The following is a 17,770-nucleotide window of genomic DNA, read 5'->3' as shown; positions in this document are numbered from 1 at the left end:
TCACCACGTACAGCTTGAAGGAATAACTCCATAATGTCGGGCTTTGGTGGTTGTGTAGATCCCTCAACTAGTTGAGAAGCTGTCTCTACACATTGATGATATCGATCCTCAATTAAAAAATTAAAATATTATAAATAAGATAATTTTGGCACAAAAACGTATAAACATATGAGTTGTATTTTTAGTCATAGCAACATCCTGAGATTGTCGGTCGATATACTATACTGACAGCCGCGATATGGTGTATGTTGGGTGTGTGTGGGCTTAAATGGCTCAACATATCAAGCTTCCAGTCTAACTCACTTACTAAATTTTAAAAGTAGCAATTACAAAACTTAACATGCTAATAAGTTTACATGATTCGATATAAATAGATAATTGGGAAATTAATAAGTTGGATTATTATTAATGTATGTGAAATTAAAAGCACATAACAAACACGTAAAATCCTATTAGAGTCGTTTGTAGAAGAATAAAATCATTTAACAATTGAAATTTAGCATACGAATAGGTTATGAATGGATACTTATAGGAAAAAAATACCTTCTAAATGTTGATTACTTATATTAAATTATTTGTTACTACATAACATTTGTAATTAATATGGTAATTAAATCTACTATATACTAATTAAATTTTTCCTTTTGGAGTAATTAGTTACTAAATCATAAGTTACTTAATTTTTTATTACCTTGTAAGATAAAAAAAAAAAAAAACACATAAGAGGAGAAGTTACAAAATTTGGTACAAAGGACTTAATCTCTTAATTATATCATGAAGAGAAATAAATTTAAATAAAAAATACTAAAATATAACACATAGGATAGAAGATATATTAATTAATAAACTTTTATAAGAGCACCAAAATACGGAGAAATTTTATTTGTTGATATTTATTTATTTAATATTTTTATAACTGGATGATTTTATTAATTTTTAATTAATGTTTAGTTGATGTGTGATTGTTTTTAAAGATAAAGGTATGATTGTGTCTAATTGATTTTTGTGGTATTTAATTCCAGCGTGTTTTTACATACTTTGGCTTGAATGCCAAATGCAATTATTGTTAAAGAAGGATATATATTTATTAAAAAAATTTATACTATTGTGGCTGTAAAGCCTCTTAATATTTATTTTTCCAAAAAATTAAGCATCTTAATATCATATCTTATTTTAATTGTTAAGAAAAAAATTAAAAAATTACTTAAAATATACTAAAACTAATAAAATTATCATTTTTACAATGTAAATGTTTTTTTGGAAAATTTAAATTTTATTTTTTAAATTTATGATGTCTATTTTTAGTTGTTTTTATTATTTTTCAGTTTTTTTTATTACTTTTAGCTGCTTCAGTTGTTTTTTCAAATAGAACCAAAAAAACTAAAAATCAACCAAAATTATAAATTTAGAAATTATATTTTCAATATTTTAACATAACAAAATAAAAAGATAAAAACCAAAAATTTGATCAAAAATAAAAAAATAAAGAGTTCTAATTTTTAAAAATATAGTAAAATTAACAGAAATTATTATTTCTACAAAGTAAATATCTCTTTGAAAAATATAATTTTTTATTCTTTAAATTTATAATATAGTTATTTTTCAATTTTCTTTTTATTGTGTTTAAACTAACTTTTAATTATTTAAAAAAAAATTAACCAAAACTGTAAATTAAAAAAAATTAAAAAGCATATTTTGATATTTTAACAGTAAAAAAATATATATATTTAATAAAAATGAAAGAACTATAAATCTAAAAAGAAAAACTGAGAATTTGCTTCATATTTCCAAAAAAAAAAAATTACTTTCTTCCTTATGGTACTAATTTTTGTATAAAAATGAATTGCTGCGCAATAAGACAAGACAATAGCCAAGCAGTACATGTGATGTGGTTAAACCCTGGTAATGGTGTAATTTACTATTTTGATCCCCAAAACCCCTTTCACGACTCTGCTCGGCGAACGGCAACTTTTTTTTTCTGAGAAGACGAACAGCAATATACAAAGAAGAAAAAGAAAAAAGAAAAGAAAAAAGGAAATGGAGGAGAAACTAAAATGGTTAGCATTAATAGGAGGTGGGGCTCTTTTGGGTTCTGCTTCTACACTCTTTCTCCTCAACCATTTTCCCAGGCAAGAAAAATTTCTATATATAAAAAAAAAAACTGAATTGTTTTTGTTTTTGTTTTTCTTCATTGTTGTTTTCTTTTTTAGTTTTAATTAATCCATGTATCCTGCAGAAGAATTTCTGGCCAATGCAATAAAAAGACTGTTGAACTAAATGGTATGTTCTTGTGATTAAATTTTAGAATCGTCTTAATACTTTGATGTTTAAGTTAAAAATTAATAACTTTCTTTCATCTAATCAATATAAACATAAAAATCCATATTTATCTTTTAGTTTGGTTTCACAAAAACCCTCTGAAAAGAAAGTTAGAAATGATGGTGATTGTTCCTATGATGGATATTCTTTTGTGTGTGCGAATATAGCATTTCTAATTATGTTAGTCGTAACAGGTAAAGATCTTGTATCTGAGATGTCTTCGGGAAGCTGCAGGGTAATTGGAGATAGGGATAGTGAGATGCATGGTGGAGACCTTTTAACAGATGAAATAGTTGCTGAACATTTGACTAGGTGAGGTAATTCAATTTCCTTTTCCTTGTTTATCATGATCAAACTTTATGTATCATTACCAAAGTGGGTGTAGGATATAATGGCCCTTCCTTTCTTTTTGTTTCTTTTAAGTAAAATGTTGCCTAGTACCCAGTTTAATAGAGCTAGTTCAAAGCTGAGAGCATTAGTCCCCCCTGTGTCTGCAAAGCAAATCTTCCATACATAAGTTCCTATACTCTTTTTCTGTTGTGGTTATGCTTTATTTCTTGATGTCGTTGGTAATAGATCCAGATGTAATTCAAATTCAGAATTGTACCTAGTTAACTGTGCTTTTGAGAATACAATGGGGATTTATGGTAAACTTGTTTACACCACAGGGAAAGGCCATGAAATCTAAATTTTTAACTATGGTACCACTGTTGCTTCTGTGTTGTTAATATTAGATATCTTCTCTAAATCATAAAAGATTATGGTTTTACAAATTGTTATTTGTTGATATACTTGGAACATTGCTGTTTTTCTCTTTTACAGCTTTGTCAAATTGTATGTGTTAGTAGTCATAGCTGCAGCACCATTTAATGTTTTAAGGATACTTTCTGCATAATTTTAGTTGAACATTATTTAGGGCAATGAGAGGTAAATGAATAAAATCATAACAAGCTGCTAATATTTCTTTTAGTGATTGACCAACATGGCTGTTCCTACTGGGCTATCAAATCCTTATGCCAAGTGTTTATTTCAAATGTTTTAAGAATCTACTTTTGGCATGTGGGGCTGGTGATGATGTGATGTTTGTGGATCCATTTTCTTTAGGCATGATGATGTTTTAAAGCTACCTTTTGAGTTTAATAATATGTATATTATGTTATATTATTAGGAATATTCAGTTCTTCGGTCTCGAGTCTCAGCGCAAGGTCACTGCATCATATGTTGTTGTCATTGGTCTTGGAGGTGTTGGGAGTCATGCTGCTTCTATGCTTCTTAGATCAGGAATTGGGAGACTCCTCCTTGTGGACTTTGACCAGGTTTGACTTGTGGCTTTTCTTTTTCCTTTATGTCATTGTTTTGCTAGTATCTGACATTCTATATTTCTAGGTTATATTACCTACATACTTTTTAGAAATTTCTGGTTCAAATTTTCTTTATGCAATCTTAATTTTACTCGAGTGAGAAAAAGTACTTTACGTAGTGATCTGACACAGGACAGATTCAGATGTATGTCTACAGGTGTTAATACATTGTGCAAATTTTGAATATTTCAAAGGTACAAAATCTGAGTACGGTTAAGAAATCAGATGGAATTTAAGGCAAAGGTTACTATACACAGTGGTCTGACATAGGACACATTCAGGTGTCTGTCTATGAGTGCTTGTACATTCTGCAAAGTTTGGATAATTGATGGAATTTAGGGTTTAGGGAAAAGATACAAAACTTGAGTAGGGTTAAGTAATTAGTTAGAGTTTGGTTGAATGGAATTTGAGCATAAAGGAAGGTCTGGAATGGGAAGAACAGTTTGCTGGTAATCTGGTTAATCAAGTAGTATTGACTTTTATTTAGCCACTTTCTTGTTTTGTTTTATTGTTTCTCAACATGTAATTCATTATACATTATATTCAAAACAAGGAAGCTAGCAGTCAGCATCTTGTGCGTAGGCCCCAAGGATCTTTAACACTCAATGTAACTGGCAACTATGATAATGCTGATACGAACAATAGGAAAATAAAAGTATGAATTTTCTTTATCTGGATTTAAGTCATAATTTGTATGGTGATCTAAGATGCTTATTCTTGATTGAACAAAAAGGTTTCTCTTTCATCCTTAAATCGTCATGCTGTTGCAACACGAGCAGATGTTGGTATTCCTAAAGCTGAGTGCCTGAAGAAGCATTTCTCAACAATCTTCCCCGAATGCCATATAGAAGCAAAAGTACTATTATATGATGCATCATCTGAAGAAGAAATTCTTTCAGGCAACCCTGACTTTGTTTTGGACTGCATTGATAACATTGACACAAAGGTACATCCTTGTGCTTTTAAGATTTTTCCAGCAGTAGAGATATGGTTCTTCAGTGTCCTGAATATTGGATACCAGTTATATTCTATATTATGACATTTATAAAGAGATTAGTATATTGTTATTATAAATATATATTGTATGTTTCACTTTCTAAAACTATTATATTATTTTTGTGTGTGTTAGATTTGGCATTTCTGCTTGGTTATTAACATTCATCTTTTTTCCATATGAACTGTGAGATACTCAATCTTAAAAATGAACATAATTTCATCTTTAATAGGTGGCACTTCTAGCTGCATGCGTGCGAAGAGGTTTAAAGGTTTTATCTGCAACTGGAGCTGGTGCTAGAGCCGATCCAACAAGAATCCGTGTGGCTGACTTAAAAGAGTCGACAAATGATCCATTATCTCGATCTGTAATAATTCTTGCATGCTTTAATTTAAGATCTTTAAATGTTGCTAGATTTAACATGTTTCTCAAAATAGCCTTGCTTGTGTTCAACTTTGTTGCATTTATGTTTCTTTTATATGGATATTGAACATCGAATATTCCCACATTGGTAAAACTTTGCACTTTATGGTTCACTAATATCAACCCTGCCATTGTATTCACTGTCTCGTTGCCCCCATGCTATGCTGATCTGTTATTAGGCATTTTAATGTATTCTGTGTCTTGCACAGAAAAGAGTTGTAGATAAATCCTATTTCAGTTAAAAATCAGGTTTGATCTTTTAAGGACCTTTCTGCATAGAGTTTTGGGTTGCATGTGCCAAATGGTATCAGAGCTGGCCAGTGGTTCTATTGTTGAGTAAACCACTTCTTACAAAGTTTTGATTATTGCTTAAATCTTTGTTTTAAGGTTCTGATATCTGTTACACATATCACATTTCTATTTATTGGTCTATTTTAAGCAGATAGAATTCCAGAATTTTCATGTTAATAATTATCTTATAAATGCTTGATCTTTGGTCTAATAGGCTACACCCTTCATATTTTTATAGTTGCTGCTGTTTTAACATCATCTTTTTCCTTTTCGTTTTCAATTTTTATTTAGCACTACTATTTTATGGCAGCTGGAATGATTAGCCAAATCTTGTTTTTGATTTTGAGCTTTTCTATAATATAAGACAATTCAAACATATTGGGGTTGGCTTTATTGATTCTCAATTCTACACATGATTATAGATTCTGGCTCATGATCTATCGAATCGCTAGGACTTCGATTGTTGTATGAATCACCATGAAAAATATTGTATGAATCATCATGCAGAATTTTAATTTATATTCAATTATCTATTGTAGCTAGTGTATATGCTTTATTAGTTCATATTTGTTAGACTATATCTTAATGAATCTTCCTTTTAGGTAAGACACCGCCTGAGAAAAGATTATGGCATTGATGGTGGCATCCCAGTTGTATTCTCCCTTGAAAAACCCAAAGTTAAACTGCTTCCATTTAAGGGACCAAGCGGAGAAGAAGATAATCCTTCCAATTATCAGGTGACAATGATTGCTGATCCCCTAAAGCATTTACACCTCATCAATAAAATTGAATGATTGCCACTCAAATAATGTGGATAGTTCGACTAATCTACTGTAACTGGAGTTTTAGAACTTGTCCCTTTGCTTGCAAAAAATGTATAATATTAACACACTTCACCTTATTAGGTTCTTTAATATGAGAAATAAGTATTATCTCCAGTACACCTGATGACAATACTTCTAACTCCTTAACTTCAAATCAGATAGTGCCAGGCTTTAGAGTTCGCATAATACCTGTCCTTGGTACCATCCCTTCCATATTTGGACAGGTCATGGCCTCTTATGTAGTGACACAACTAGCTGGATTTCAAGTTCAAACAGAACCTGTGGTAAACTTTGATTTGGATCATTATCGGGTGCTGCATCAGCGTCTTATTGAGCATGAGGAATCATTGTATGGAACGACCATGGAAGTCCAGGTATGAAAAGTTTCCTTTAAAATGGGCTTTTTTTGCTCTTTCAAGTTTGAATATTCTCAGATGTAGACTGTTTTTGCTGGTTGCCTCCATTTCCACTTTATCTTTTTGTTCTTTTTTTTGAAAAGAAAATTAATATGATTATATGATGATTTTGCATTTTTCAAGTATGTCCTCTATATATTTCAGGAACAAGTCTTATGCAGTTTAGGAGCTAGACAAAGGATTCAGATCACAAGAACTGAGTTTTCTTTGTTTTTCATTTTATTTTTCTTTGTTAGTTTTACAGCAAATGAGGAAAACTTAAGTGCCTGTTTAGTTTTGGGAAACTAAAGCTGTTTTTTCAGAAAAACTTTCTAAGAAAAAAGAAAAGCAGAGTTTGATATTTAGTTAACATACTTTTCCAAAATTGAGAAATAGGAAAACATTTTCCAAATAAAAAACTTATACACGAGTGTCGAAAACATTTTTTTTGATGTTTTCTGTTTAGAAATATAGAGCTTCTAATATCGTCGTCACACAGTGGTAGTTTCACTATTACTTTTTATAATATGTTATATCCAAAGTAACATAGATCTCCTTTTCTTTTCCGTCACTCCTAATTTGATATTTGGCTTTTATTTTCCAAATGAAAAACTAGGAAAACTTGGAAATAAAGAAGAGAACTGAAGATTGAAAATGAAAAAAGTACTCCACAACTAAAATGCCCTAAGAGTTTCAGCAAGTTATGTGGAATAGGTGGTGTTCTTTATGCCAAAGAGATAATGTTGTTACTCTGTCCTGGATTATAAGATGTCATTTCATGGTAGTTTATTCCACCTTTTCTAATGGACAAACGTGAAGAATCTGTAGGTGAAAGGTGTAAATAAAATTGCTTGCAATGGAATTCTCAACTTGATTAATGTTTCTACCTCAAGGGAAAGACAGGCAAAACTTCCAGCTAAACTAAAAAACAAAAAGAAAGCACTTACATCAAGTGCATTGAGACAGAAAGTTTGACCACCTCCTTATTATCTTCTTCAATGTTTTTAGAATTTCTATTCCAGTGCCTAAGCTGAGATTTCTCAATATATACTGAGCCATGGAAAAGCTTAAGAATCTACCTGAGACACTAACCTCTTTTTTAGGCTTTTGTACATGTGATTGAATTTTCTGTTCATTATTTTAGCTTCAGATACTTGTGAGCAATTTTTTCAGCCTCTATTTTTGTCCTCCTTGTTGGTTGTCTTACTGGTATTTTGAGGCATAGAAACACGTACATTTCTCGTATTGCTCATGTTTCTTTTTAGATTACATTGCATATGTTTACTGCCACTTCACTATAGGTAGACATTGAGGAAGTGAAGTATGTTGCAAAGGAGCTGTGGCATGGGCGAAGTGCTAGGGAACAGTCTGCAAAAGACGTTGGACGTGGAATGTGGCGATCTATTAATGAGCTAATGCTTGTGAGGTATAGCTTGCTTCTTACTATCATCCCTCTGAGTGCTTAATAATCATTTTTTTGATGTATATGACAGTCACCTGGGATGTGGTTTATTTTGGTTTGTGATAATCTTATAGGGATGAGTCATGACATATTACACCTAGTGTATGGTGTACGAGGTGTAGGTTTAGTTGGTACATTGTTGCCTTTTCTCTTTCTGTTCTCAGTTTTTTTTTTAAAAAAAAAAAGAACAAAAAGCTATGCCTGGGACTGGGATTCCTCTGTTTGAAATTCAAGGGCAACCTTTAACCATTTTGGTGGCCTTAGAAAGTTGACTTTTCCATGACAGCAAATATATATTTGGCTGATCGAGTAGCTCTAGGTTGAAATATCTGTTTAGTTACTTGGTAAAGAGGGATAGACTTGCAAAGTTATCAGTAGGTTACTTCATGTATGAAATATGTTGTCAACTTGATTATAGAAGTGCACATGCATTAGTGGAGTGCCTTTTCCCTCAGCCATTAGCTCTCATCAAGATTACCTATTCAGTTGCATCAATGGTTACAAATGTCTTTTTTAGCACAACCAAAGTTATTTTTGTCCTTAAAATTCTTTGGGTGCCTATAATCATATTTGAATTGCATCTATTGGGAATTTTTGTGCATCATCAATTTTATTAGGTGCATCTTTTATGGTGTTAAAAAATATGCATATCGAGTGCCACTCCTTTAAGTTGTTATATTTCAGAGTTCTGCAAATTTCTAAGAAACTTTAGATGTTTGTCTGATATGATTTGCTGAATGATGTGAAAGAATATTATACTGTTGCTGTATTTCGTACTTTCTAGGTGTCATATGGATGATGATTTTGAATTTATTTCTGAAAACGTTACAAACTAAAATTACTCTTTTTTCAGGTGGGACAGGACAAAGCCTGCATGTGTGTCAAACTTGGTCCTTTTAAAATTTCAAGAGGTATGGTGATTTAATTTTCTAAGGAACAACAGTGCTGTAGTTTGTCTTGGAAGCTAACAAAATGCTATCATATATTAGTATTCATTCATTACAGGATTTTCCTTATTCTGTCCTGCTCTTATGCATCTCTTTTATTAAGATGCATGCTAAGTTTTATTTTTTCTTCAGAGATAGACATTTGAGTGCCACAGTGTAATAATGTCAGGAACTTAGGAGCATTTTACTTAATTCCAGTTTAATAATAAAGATTTTCGTTGTAAAGTTTTCTGTTCTGGAGTTTTATGATGTTCATTAGAGTTTTCATATTCAGAAATGATATTTAATGGCTTCCTTTGTAATTATTTTATCAGGAAATTTTCCTGTTTAGAAGTTCTAATCTTAATGGGAAAAGAATGGGATTTTGAGATCTATTAGATATGTCAAGCGGTACTATTTTCTTAAGACTTTTTAAAAAATCATGAAGTATATGTTTTAGTAAGTAGGCAAATATAAACATGCCAGCAAGGACATCTCTTTCTCCTGCATTACTGCAAACTTATTTGCTATCTCTCCTCTAATTTGTTGCAAACTTCATCTTGATTCACTGTGATGTTTGTAGGCCACTGCAACATTTTCATCACAGAAGTTGAGCATTTGTTTTGAAGCGTAATCTTGTAATCTGCAAAGCTTTATCCTATTGCTTCATCATGATATACCCAAGTCCATAAAGCACATTACTTCTTTTCACAAAAGAAATGCAAGTTCTGGTGAAATTTTAAGATCAGTCGTACATCAGAGCAAATAATTTATTTTGCCTACTCAAATTTCCCTTCCTTCCTATGATTTTCTGAAAATTTCCTATAACAGTAATTTTCAGGATTTTGTTTGGACATCCTACTTAAGTTTTATTTTCTCTGCTGTTTGATAAAAATAAGTTAATTTGTTTTTCAATTGCCACATTTGGAATTAAATTGGCTTCTTCCAGTGCATAGATTATCATTTGAATAATTCAAGACGGTTGTATCTTTTGGTGATTTCTCGTTGAAGAATAGGTCTCCTAAAAATTAACTGTAGCTCTCCGACCACATAACACTCTCATGTATCTCTTTCCTACCAGTTCCTCAGGTTGTATGTTCACTGCTCTGTTATTGTCTTTGCTTGGGAACAAAATCAATACCTTCGACTGGTCAACTGGGATGTGTACTATTCTGGATTTGGATTAAAACTCAGATGCTGATGGATCTGTTTCTGTTCTCTGCAGGCAGATGAACATGAATCAAGGACACTAGATGACATCAAGGAAAATGAGCCAGAATTCTTTGAGAGGGTTACATCTGTTTTGAAACGAGCTGAATTGGACTTTTAGTTTGCAAGTACTTATTTTATTTGCACATGATGCGTTCCAATTTTGATGAAGGAAGAGGGGCCAGCTTCTCGGTACAGTTGAATTCTCCATATTTGGATTTCTGTTCTTCACCTACTATGAGAAATATCATATATCTTGCAGAGAAGGTAATATGTGGTATGTATGTACAATAATGCAACATTGTTGTCTCAGGCTATATGAACTGAAACTTACCCTGTGTGTGTGTGTGTGAGAGAGAGAGAGAGAGAGAGAGAGAAAGAGAGAGAGGGTATACAATGGCATAAAGCAGCCATGTGGAATAGATTTGTTTCCTCCCAAACCAGTTTTCATGGTGAGAGAACTAACATGGTACATTGTGTTATGCTATTTGGAAAGGCAAAGAATTGGTTCCATAATTTTGTAGCTTAGAGATTAAATTTCATTCGCAGGTGGCATTAACTTCTTTCCTTTGATATCTCTGTCTCACCTCTATTTATTCACACAGGTAGGCCATGAAACATTTGATAGTTTAAGTATTTAGTTAAGTAATTGATTTGATCCTGAGAAGTGAGCAAGCAATTGCTCTGAACTTGGAATCTAAAGGTATGAGCTGTGGCCATGTGTCGTATGAGTTGTATTTGACTTGTATCATTATTTGCTAGCTCTTAACAAATATTTCCCATGGCAAAATGATACAAACCCGTTTATAAATAAAAGTAACCCAATAAAAATAAGAAACATAATCCACGGTTACACAAGAAAAGTTCTAAATCAAACAAAATAACTCTAGAACTCGTTGGTTATAAAGAGTTAAATTATAGGTAAAAGTACAAAAAAAAGTATTATGTAGTTTAACGTTTTTGTATTTAAGAGGTTATGGTTATTTTGTGATAAAAGATATTTTGTAATTTAGTTTTTTTTTTTTTATATATTTTTACTATCTTACATATTAATATTTTAAATTTTTTATAATTAATATTAGTATAATACATATTTTTAATAACAAAATTACTTATTAAGTGATTTAACATATAACTAAATATATTGAATTTATATTAAATAAAATTAATATATTTTTTTTATTTCATTATAAATAAAATAAAATAATTTTTAGAATATAATTAAAATATTTTTAGAAGTATTCTCATAGTTGATTTGATGGTAAATCATTTAAAAAATAATTTTATTATTGAAAATGAATTATAATATTAATATTATATCATAAAAAATTAAAAATATTAATTTATAAGGTAGTAAAATGTAAGAAAATTAAATCACAGGTTATTTTTTTGTCATGAGAAAAATCACAGTCTTCTAAATACTCTAACCACAGGATATATTTTTGTACTTTTCTCTAGATTATAATATGCTACAATCTATTGCTTGAAGATAGATTGATAAGCTGGATGGTTCATGTTTTGCAAAAGGCAAATAGAAAAAATTTCTATACGTTTACTTCATTCTTAGATGTCTTTACAAGTTGCTTTGGATTTGTTTATATCGCGAACAAATAAAATAATAAATTAATTATATAGCATATGAAAAGTTAAAGATAATCATCACTCTTTGAATTCTTTTTGTGAACTGTATAATTTGAGAAGTTTTCTTTACTAATGACTTGTATGAATGTAACGTTCAACATTACTCCTTAGTAAACTTTAATTACAAAGAAACAAAAATCAATCAACTATAACCAAAATCAAACTAATTATGGGTTGTTTCAAATCCAAAGTTTACAAAGAAAAGCCCAACAATAATGAATTTATCAAGTAAATCACTTTATCGATATTAGACATATTCATGGGTTTAAGTATCTATCTGAACCCATTTAAAAATATTCGGGTTGAATAACAGATTTATCACATAAGCCCAGACCTGGCCACCTGTTAATATAACATATATATATATATATATATATATATATATCAAAATAATAAAGGGACAATAAATTTGTTACATCTGCTTGGCCGGGCCATCTATTAATATGTTAAAATAACAAATACCTTTGCATAGATCTTAAAAAGTATCTCCATTAAGTTATTTTATAATTTCTGTTAATTATATATTTTATATGTATTAGATAGCAAATTATTTTTTAGTAAGCCTTAATTCCACTAATATAAATATAAATCTTTTATAAAAAGATATAATTTGTTGTCGTCCTCTCTCTACTCTTTACTCTCACCTCTCATAGTCCCAAAATAAACCTTAATTTTATCTTCCATTTTTTATATTCTTCCTATTATTAGTGAATCAGGTTCTTCTTATTATAAAGCTCTATATTATCATCATTTGCAAAAAGGTATGTAATTCGTTATTTGTTCTTGTTTTTCTTGTTTCAAAGATTTGAATATGTTTCTTTATTATTTTAAGTTGTTATTTTGTTGCTTTCAGTTGCTATTTGTTTTTGTTTTTAGTTGAAATGTTATGTATTTCATTAATATAAAAACTAAAAATAATTAAAAGAAATAAAACAGGTTGGGCTGGGCTGGTTTCGGACTTTGACAGGCAAGAATTAAAAATTTATCAGGCTCCTGCAGACTCGGGCTTGGACAAAAAAAATAAAGCCAGGGTAATCCTGATCCGGCCCGAAAAAAATAAACAGGTCTAGTCGATACTAAGTCTTTGGACCTTATATCTAATTGGTACAATATTTTAATTTTTTCATTTTGTACTAGTACTTCTATTTCTATTTTAATTTACAGTATTTACAATTCTTCAACCTATTTTTAACTGTTTCGTATCACTATCTGTGTTAGCTCACTAATAATTTATCATATTAAATACGTGGGTGCACCTTTAAATGTAAGGTGCACCCCACATGCTTAGTAGGATAGGTTATTAGTAATGCTGATATTGCTGATGTGGCGAATCATTAAGAGTATTCCATTTTCGATGACTACATTAGTAAAAGTAGTTCGGAAAAGTTATAGATATCTTAAATTGAAACAAAAATAGATATAATAATACAAAAAAAAAAAAATATATTGGTATCAATTTGATATAAGGTCCAAAGGTTTGGTACTAATAGAGCAATTTACTAGAATTTGCCCCCATTGAAACTAGGATGGATTCACTAAGTAGATATTTGAATCATGTTGGCAAGCTTATTGGGTCTTTATTATTTCCCCTTTCTTAAAAATGGTTCATCCTCAAATCATATACCTCCATCATGTTCTTGTGATATTACATAAGAATGCTAGAAATAACTTGCCACACTCCTTCATGTGTTTAACTCAAAAATTGCAATTGACCAACACTTTAAAAATCAAGTGATACATAACTCAAATAATGATAGTTTGACACTCAACAGTTATAAAGAATTGTAAGCTCCAAACATGTGGAAACTCAATATTAGATGATGGTGTTTAATGTGATTTGTAACAATTTTCAAACATCCATATACTTAAAGTATTTAAGTCTTCTTTCTTTGAAAATTAGAATCTTAATTAATGGGTCCTACACTCCAAGAAATTGCTATTGAGACTTTTGAATTACTATCGGTTGAATGAAGATGAATAACTCAAAAATTCGAATAGCAATTTCTTGAAGTGTAGATTTATTAATTAAGATTTTGATTTCTAAAGGTAAAACACTTATAACATTTTAGCTACAGAAGAGCTAAATACTTTAAGTATATCGACTAAAACCCTTTTAGCTATTAAGAGCCAGTTAGCTATAGTATAAGATATTTGAAATTTGAATAGGAGAACTAAAGACTTTAAGTATATCGACTAAAACCCTTTTAGCTATTAAGAGCCAAATGTATAGTATAAGATGTTTGGATTTTGAACATCACAAATTAAAAGTTTGATAAGTTTCTAAATACCAAATAAAAACTCTAAAGAATAATTCTCAATTAAGAAAAAAGAAAAATTTGGAGAATCTTTACAAAAGTTACAAAGATGTAAATATTTAATATTTGGAGAATTTTACTTTATAAGTACAATATTAAACAAACAATAAGTAATATTTATAAATATTATATCCAATTGTAACTGGTTAAAATGAGTTCAGATCATCAGGAAATGTAATCTAGGTTTACGAGTGCGTTTTGAACCAAGATTTTTTGGATGGTCCAGAGGATTTTATTCATTTTGCCTTTAGTCAACATAGATACATGGATAAGGACAAAATTAAGTGTCACCGAAAGTGTCAAAACAGGGCTTTTTGTGACCTAGATACAGTCAGATACCATGTGGCGAAGTATGAATTTGTACTTGACTACTAGAGGCATCCACCTTCATCCATCCCTGTAGCTTCGGTAGCTCTAGCAGCACTACCTCTGATCGTTCGCGGGAGACGCTCAGATGTGAGTTACGAGCGGAGCTGGGGTAGGAGTACGACGCCCACTAGGAGTGTAAAACGATCTGAACAGTTCGAGCTTGACTCGGATCAGACTCATTTTTTTTTTCATCTTGTTAAAGCACGTTCAAAAAGTATAATGATTCGAGCTTGATCTTATTTTTAAGCATGTTAAGAATTCAAATCGAGCTTGAGAAGACAAAAGCTCGGCTCCAATGTGTGTTCATAAACTCTTAGGCTCGTTATAGATATTATATTATATATAATAATAATGGAGATTTTATATTTAACTAAGAGACATCTTTTATATACTCACATTCACATATAAATTTGTAAATCCTATTTTATAAACTAAAATTTGGAAGGAACAAATGGCATGTAATAATATTCTTTTACGAGCTATTTTTTCTTATTTTTTAATATAGCAATATATTCTTATTTAGTTCTTTAAATGGACTTATTCATCACTTTGAGCTTATTATTTTGTGATTTTTTTCCTATTAATTTCATTATTAAGAGAATTTATATTGTTTTTATTATTCTCATTTATATAATAAAAATAAACAAAATGTTAAAAAATATTAATATTTTGAACAGCTCGAGCTTGACTCGGCCTCAACTTATTTCTTTACTCGTTCGAGCTCATTCAAAATATCTCGAGCTCGAACCGATCTTGATTACTAATATATTTTTACCGAGCCGATCTTGAACAATAATAATGTTCGGATCGGCTAGGCTCATTTTCACTCATAGCACCCATATAGCATATTTAGAGTGGACAATGCAACAAATGATTTGCATGTTTGGTGTTGAAATCGTTCCACCACTTGCGCCTGCTCCTCCAGCCGATGCATCAGCAACTGCTTCCCCGGATCCTCCAGCTCAAGACTAGGCCAACTCCTCCTTGTCCAGTAGCTGTGATTAGAGACATTTTTGTTTATACTTTTACTTTATAACATTTTCTTACCTTATTTTTACTATATTCTTTTTATATACAATTATTTATATTTTTTAATTTCATAATTTTAATTTCTATTTCTATTTGTATTAATATTATATGCTAATTAATTTTATTAAAAAAATAAAAAATGCTAATTAATTAAAGTAAATAAATAAAAACCTATATTTAGCAACGACTATTAAATAATTTTTTTAAATAAAAAATTAGCGACGGATTAACGACAAACATTTAATATATTAAAAATAAATAAAACAATATTTAATCATGACTATTAAATAAATTTCTTATATTTAAAAAATATCTAGCAACATACATTTATTATTTTAAAAATAAATATAACAATGTTTAGTAACGCCTTACCGACGATAGTTAGCGATGGATTACTAACGATGTATTTTCTTGACAGTTTATCGACAGATAGTATCCATCGATAAACAGAGATATGACGCCTAATTGGTTGCGCCTTTAACGACGACAGTCTTAGGCTATGGCGATGGCATTTGTTTTTGCCATATTTACCGACATATTTTACAGACCTTGTTACACAGGTAACGACGCATTTTTTTAACTACAGCAATGGTTTGTCATCAGACCATCACTAATTCTTTTTACCTATTCACTTTTCACTTTTAGCGATGGATATAATCGTCGCTAAACACTATTTTTGTAGTGATACCACATCCCCTAGCCATGCATCCATACTGTGAGAAGGGATAAAATGAGATCTAAACCTGAAAGGGCTTAAAAGCCAAACCTTCTCCGCTCTAGAGCACTTCGTAAACACAATGTTCCCTCGTTTTGAGGCCCTCACCACACACCTTACAAACCCCATCAAGAGAAACACCACGAGCATTCAGACCCGCTACCTTCAGGAGGATGCTATAACTCAAAACGGTGTATGAAGTGTGAAAGTTTCTTGGGCATTTTGCAACTCCAAACTTCCCTCCAAAAAGAACCATGAAAGAGGGAGCCATTTCACGTCGTACTTGCATGAGTTTGCATTACCCACTCGTTACTGAATAAATCTCACTCTTTTCATAGTGCCAGACCTGTACATCTTGAACGCAATGTGCGGGTACCAATCTAATATATATATATATGAAACAATGCTTTTAACATTATTTTCTCTTTCTTAAGATTACATCTTGTATGACTTCTAACTATTTTTAAATTTAAATAATTAATCTATTTTTATATATTTTTTACTATTTTATAAAATATTATATTACAATTTTAACACTTTAATTAATATTTAATTATTTTATATTACTCCACCTTTTAAACTCTTTTTTCATAATTTCCACTATAAAACATAAAACAACTTAATTATAAATTTTAGCCATCTTATAATTTTTTTAAATTCTCTTTTATAATTTTAATTTTTAATTAAATTTTTTATTTTTATAATAAAATAATTATTTTATTAATTAAAATTTTTTAATTTTTTAATCATCATATATATACTCATTTATATAAGAGTAATTAAAACTTAATAGCCTATCTAGTATCATTTGAAGACATAATCTTTATATTCCTTCTCATTTTCAAACTCCTTATTATATTCTCTTTAAAACATCTTTTATTTTAATTCAAATTAGTTGACACTTAATATCTTATTTTATGTTATTTGAAGCTCCAATCTTTTATATTTCTTTTCATTTTCAAATTCTTAATTATAATTTTTAGGCTTTTCCTATACTCGTGAGAATTAATTATTTTATTAATTAAATAATTATTATTTCTTAATTGTCATTTATTTATTTTTATTCATTCTTTTTGTCCTATTCTATTTTTTTTGTATTTTAATAAATATTAATATATTTTTCAAAATTAATGATAATATTTTAATATTTTATTATTAATTTAAAATTATCTTTTAATAATATAATTTCGTTTTTGTTAAAATAACCCACCTTATTATAGGGAGATACAAATCTGGTTAATATGTCAAATTGGAGTTCACGGATTGACGGAAATAATTGAATTTTTTTATTAAAATTCATTTAGGTGTGCAGCTCTCTTATTGGAGAATAAATTCTCTTAAAAGAAAGGCTCCACCTAGAGGGCTACCGCTTTCTCTTTTTTTTTTTTTTTTTGAATTATCTAGATTGACTACCTCAAATATAAAAATTGACAAAATTTCCCATAAACTGATAATTATATTTTTCAAACACTCTAAACTAAGAAAAAGCTTTGAATC

The 17,770-nt window shown here is 29.9% G+C and overlaps 1 protein-coding gene across 2 annotated transcripts; it reads left to right on the top strand.

Moving 5' to 3' along the window:
• The first annotated feature begins 1,796 nt into the window (after positions 1-1,796).
• LOC8272196 (tRNA threonylcarbamoyladenosine dehydratase) lies at positions 1,797-10,727 on the top strand. Of its 2 annotated transcripts, none has more exons than XM_048374846.1 (11): positions 1,797-2,129; positions 2,237-2,280; positions 2,514-2,631; positions 3,488-3,635; positions 4,414-4,626; positions 4,907-5,041; positions 5,991-6,125; positions 6,437-6,586; positions 7,909-8,033; positions 8,923-8,980; positions 10,221-10,727. In XM_048374846.1, the coding sequence occupies exons 1-11, from the start codon at positions 2,038-2,040 to the stop codon at positions 10,323-10,325; spliced, it is 1,323 nt and encodes a 440-aa protein (XP_048230803.1). In that variant the 5' UTR covers positions 1,797-2,037; the 3' UTR covers positions 10,326-10,727. The 2 variants fall into 2 exon arrangements, with proteins under 2 accessions (XP_048230803.1, XP_048230802.1); XM_048374845.1 differs by having other exon boundaries at positions 1,802-2,129; positions 6,371-6,586.
• Positions 10,728-17,770: the final 7,043 nt, after the last annotated feature.

This window comes from Ricinus communis, chromosome 5, assembly GCF_019578655.1.
Source record: "Ricinus communis isolate WT05 ecotype wild-type chromosome 5, ASM1957865v1, whole genome shotgun sequence".
In the NCBI taxonomy this organism is placed as follows: Eukaryota; Viridiplantae; Streptophyta; class Magnoliopsida; order Malpighiales; family Euphorbiaceae; genus Ricinus; species Ricinus communis.
Note: the sequence above shows the minus strand (reverse complement) of the source record. Positions and strands in the feature narration are given on the sequence as shown.

Coding starts and splice junctions, on each gene's coding strand:
- LOC8272196 (XM_048374845.1), top strand. CDS start 2,038: ATGGAGGAGAAACTAAAATGGTTAGCATTAATAGGAGGTGGGGCTCTT. Junction 3,636..4,413: donor TCCTTGTGGACTTTGACCAG/GTTTGACTTGTG, acceptor TTGAACAAAAAG/GTTTCTCTTTCATCCTTAAA. Junction 8,034..8,922: donor AATGAGCTAATGCTTGTGAG/GTATAGCTTGCT, acceptor CTCTTTTTTCAG/GTGGGACAGGACAAAGCCTG.